Below are 4,740 nucleotides of genomic sequence, written 5' to 3'. Positions count from 1 at the left end.
CCCACCTGATGACCCCAATGACATCACCACTCCACACCGACTGCTACTGTCAAGAGTTTCCTTCTAAAGGGATTGAAACATCTAGTTCTATTAGCTTTACTTTACTTACAGTACTAATACTACAGTACTACAGTACTACAGTACTAATACTACAGTACTACAGTACTACAGTACTAATACTACAGTACTACAGGTACTACAGTACTAATACTACAGTACTACAGTACTAATACTACAGTACTAATACTGTATATATAGTACTAATACTATATATATATAACATATATCATATAACTGCAGTATTTGGTAGTATTTGGTAGTAGTAGTACTAACTGCACTATTTGGTAGTTGTAGTACTAACTGCAGTATTTTCTGTCTTTCAGGTGAACGACATCAACTTTGAGAACATGAGTAACGACGACGCTGTCAGAGTCCTCAGAGAGGTCGTCCACAAACCGGGGTCAGACATCTCATACTAATACTACTAATAATACTATTAATACTAATAATACTGATAATAATACTGCTAATAATACTAATAATACTACTAATAGATCAGCCATTGTGGTCTACCTTTCAGTTTCCTTCTGAACCCTTAAATCTTGACCCTTATACCCCCGGCCAGTGTGGGATTGTTGGTTTAATGAACTACTAATACTATCTGTCTGCCTGTCTGCCTGTCTGTCTGCCTGTCTGTCTGTCTGTCTGCCTGTCTGCAGTCCAGTGACGTTAACGGTGGCAAAGTGTTGGGATCCAAACCCACGAGGCTGCTTTACACTGCCAAGGAGTGAGTCAACAACACACATCTTGTTACTCATTAAAATAATCTATTACCACGCTCGTACTAACCTTAACCCTTCTTAAGCCCCTCCCCTTTTGCTCTGTGCTCCAATAGCAGTTGAGCTAGCCCTGGTCAACTTCCTCGTTTCCTGTGCTTATATATGCTATGCTAGGCTAATCTAAGTTGAAAGGTTAAAAGATAAAAGAGACATATAGACAGAATGTAATCTATTACATCCTTTATATAACCCGCTGTATGAGGTGTTACATCCTATTATCTGTTGTTCTCCATCATCCGTCTTTCCTGAAGGCGAGCCGGTCCGTCCGATCGACCCCGCTGCCTGGGTGTCACACACCGCCGCCATGACGGGGAGTCTACTCCCACACTATGGTAAGACTCCCATCAGCCACTGCAGCATCCATCCATCGCCTGTTTCTCCATGACTCCAACAGTAATGTGATGTTCTTCAGGCGTGCACGAAGAAAACCATCTCACCATCCACAGCGACATGACGGCTGTTGTCAAGGCGATGGCCAATCCTGAGTCGGGCCTGGAGGTTCGGGACCGGATGTGGCTGAAGATCACCATCCCCAACGCCTTCATCGGTAAGATGCTCGGTTGGATGCCCCTGCCAAAGCAACCGTTAGCTTTGTACCGGCTAAAATCAACAGCGTGTCAGAATACATTAGTTAGTATCACGTTAGCTGGGGAAGCTAGTTAGTATTTTGCAAGTGACAATATTAGCGAGCAAGCTAACGTTATCCAGCTAAAACACAACATCACAAATTATTCCACAAGCTTTGCATTAATGGTAGCTTTAACTCTGGGTGTCGGTTGTTTGACGTTAGCAGTTAGTCAGAAGTGATTCTCTCAGAGAACAAAATACTACAGTACCCAGAATCCTCAGCAGCTGTTGTTCCATCCAGAGCTGATCTAAGATCTGATCTGATCAAAGATCTAACTCCAGTCTGTGTCCGGTCTGTCCAGGTTCAGACGTGGTGGACTGGCTCCACTGTAACGTGGAAGGCTTCACTGACCGCCGCGAAGCTCGCAAGTATGCAGGAAACCTGCTGAAGGCCGGTTACATCAAACACACCGTCAACAAGGTGACCTTCTCTGAACAGTGCTACTACGTGTTCGGGGACCTCTGTGGAGGTGAGTCCAGTAAACAGCTTCTATTAATGATAATTAAATATAAATCATATAATCAGCAGTTTATTCCTGAACACACCTAAATGCCAGTATAATCTCTTAATGTCACTAATCTTAATACATCCAGTGATTTCTGGCAGGAAACTGGAGCAGATTTTGGTGAGAAACACCAGGACACCAGGATCTAGTCCTGGTCCCCTCAGACCAACAGTATGTTTGTGATTCTGTCTGTCAGATCTGGGTCTGATGTCTCTGCTGGATCAAGAAGAGGCCTCCAGTCGTGGAGGAGGATCAGATGGTGACCCCCAGGCTCCAGCATCAGGTCCCCAGTGGGCCCCAGCCTTCCCCTACCAGTACCCCGTCCCTCACCCCTACAGCTCGCCCCACCCCCTCCCTCAGCTGCCGGCCTGGGGGGGAGGAGGAGAAGGCAGTCAACACAGTGGAGGTAAGAGAGCCGTACATGTTGACCAAACAAAATAAAACTAAAACCGTCTCTGTTAGTTTCCAACAATCAGGATCATGGACCCTCCCCCCTGAGGCCGGTACACAACAGAAGATTAAGTTTTTTTGTGGGTTGTGTTCACAGGAAGTCGTAGCAGCGGATCAAACTGTAGTGACCGTCTGAAGGAAGGAGGGGGAGGAGAGAGCGGATCAGAGCCCACCAAAGAGAGAGTGAGCACTTCACCTGACAAACAGCTGGTGGCGGACTCCCTCACTGCTGCCGCCGGCACCCGTCAACCCCCAACCTCCTTCTCTGGTCTCCATGGTAACAAAGACTCTAAGGACCTCCCGCCGGCACCGTCGCCATCTCAAGCTCAGCCTGGCGACCTTTCTGCTTCCCGGCAGTCCTTCTGCCTGGCCATGGGAAACCCCAGTGATTTCTTTGTGGATGTCATGTGATGATGATGTCACAACCTGTCCTGGTTTTAAAAAGAAGACATTTGTACAATCTGCTGACGCTGATCAAAGAACCATATTTAAGTTTTTAAACTCCACAGAAGGAACTGAACGAATGAAAGAAACTTTTGTGTTTAAGCATTTGAACTCATTCAGGGACGTTTAACTTCAGTAGAACCTCGTTGATGCTGAACGCGGTGTTTGTTTTGGACATTCCTCCAGCAGAGTCCTCAGGCTGGGTCGTCTCCAGGACTACATCTATATACTCAGAACAGTTTGAGTACCTTGGGTCTTTATTGGTTTACTGGGAGATCTATACCCAGAAACATATCAGTTTATCGTTGGGAACCAACCAAAGTGTCATATTCTGCAGGTCGTTGTGAAGCTCCCTCTGTTGATGACTTTGATTGGTTGATTGATTACAATTGTTCCACTTAAAACTGGTGGAAGCACAGTGAAAGAAGAACAGAACAGATTTGGTGGAAAAACACTACCAGATACTCAGAAAAGTATCTTGTGGTCTTTGTATGTCTTTTACTGGACTACCGAAGCTCTCGGTCTAACGGTGGATCTCTGGTTATGAACTTTGGTGAGTAAAAGAAGGAGATTGCCATCAGGAAGGAGGTTGGAGGAGGACTGCTATATGTTATAAGCAGTCTGTTCAGGTGGTTTGGAGGTTTCTCTTTAGAGGTATTCTGGCCAACTGGAAGCAGACCTGGACCTTGCTGAGCCTGCCGCCACCACGTTCAGGCTTCGGGGTTCTTACACTGAAGAGTTAACAAGGTGGAATATTTGTTTACTGGCTCATTATGGACCAGTTTGTGAGCAGGATTCAGGTCTCAGTTCTGTACCTCAGTGTTTATCTTTCCATTGTCTTCACCTGCAATCATATTGTGCACACCTTTAATCATATTAATATATGAGATATCAGTCTGATGTTTTTATTTATGAACATAGTTTTATTTTCCTCTGCTGCTCGTCTTCACTCTCTGAAGAGTTTTAACATTAAAAAATGTCCAACAAACCTTTTGTGTTGATTTGTTTTTGTTTTATTTACAAAAGATGAAAACAGTCAAATAACAGATACTTTTAATTTGAAAATATGAATATCGATGTTACAGATCCATGTACCAATCAATATTCCTTAGACTTATTAACTTTTATCAGAGAAGATATTTATGTCTCAACACAGTTCGTGCACTTTAATTTGAAATATTCAGTTTGAGAACGTTATGGAGGTGTCCCATGGAGATGTGTTCAATAGCGCCACCATGTGGTTGGTTATCAGCTGTACGTCCTACAGAGCTGATCTATATCAATATCTGTATCTCCACAAGTCCACACAGACATTGTTATACGAACCAGATATCAGGTTTCTAACCACAGTGACTATAAATGTTTATTAATATTTTGATGTGTGATTTCATTCAGAACAATAGCGCCACCTGGGCTGGATGATTTATAGGCCACGCTCATTCACGCCATAAAACATTCCACCATTTTGGATTTTTTGGATGAAGCTGACCAGGACTTACTTAACAGCCATAATTCTTCACTGCTGAACTGAACTGAAGTTTAGGAATGTTGTTGTTGAGACATTGAACATGTGTGTAACATTTTATACAAATACACCAACAATAACTCTACAATAATACTAATTTACAGCTACAGGACAGAGTCCAAACAACAGTAACAATATTATATTGTGATATAGGTCAGAGATCTGTACTGTCTATTTGAATATATAATAGTAATAATATGAGGTTATTAACTTTATTTTATAAGTTTTAGTGAAGTCAAATAATTAGATTTTTCTTTTAAAGATAGTAAATAAAGATTCTATTTGAGAATAATACTAAGGCACAGAGGTCAGGACAGATACAGAACAGAGTCAGTGCTGTAGATACAGG

The 4,740-nt window shown here is 42.9% G+C and overlaps 1 protein-coding gene across 1 annotated transcript in view; it reads left to right on the top strand.

Annotated features, from left to right (window-relative positions):
• Window positions 1–3,842, top strand: part of LOC118341402 (segment polarity protein dishevelled homolog DVL-3) — a 6,674-nt gene extending 2,832 nt beyond the window's left edge. The window contains exons 2-8 of the mRNA XM_035679648.1: window positions 384–460; window positions 720–787; window positions 1,091–1,171; window positions 1,252–1,386; window positions 1,769–1,936; window positions 2,169–2,378; window positions 2,520–3,842. Of these exons, the coding sequence (XP_035535541.1) occupies window positions 384–460; window positions 720–787; window positions 1,091–1,171; window positions 1,252–1,386; window positions 1,769–1,936; window positions 2,169–2,378; window positions 2,520–2,833 (1,053 nt within the window). The 3' untranslated portion in view covers window positions 2,834–3,842. The remainder of the gene's footprint in view (window positions 1–383; window positions 461–719; window positions 788–1,090; window positions 1,172–1,251; window positions 1,387–1,768; window positions 1,937–2,168; window positions 2,379–2,519) is intronic.
• The last annotated feature ends 898 nt before the right edge of the window (window positions 3,843–4,740 follow it).

This window comes from Morone saxatilis, unplaced genomic scaffold (genome assembly GCF_004916995.1).
Source record: "Morone saxatilis isolate NCDOM2014 unplaced genomic scaffold, NCSU_SB_2.0 Contig8, whole genome shotgun sequence".
NCBI classification, from domain to species: Eukaryota; Metazoa; Chordata; class Actinopteri; family Moronidae; genus Morone; species Morone saxatilis.
Note: the sequence above shows the minus strand (reverse complement) of the source record. Positions and strands in the feature narration are given on the sequence as shown.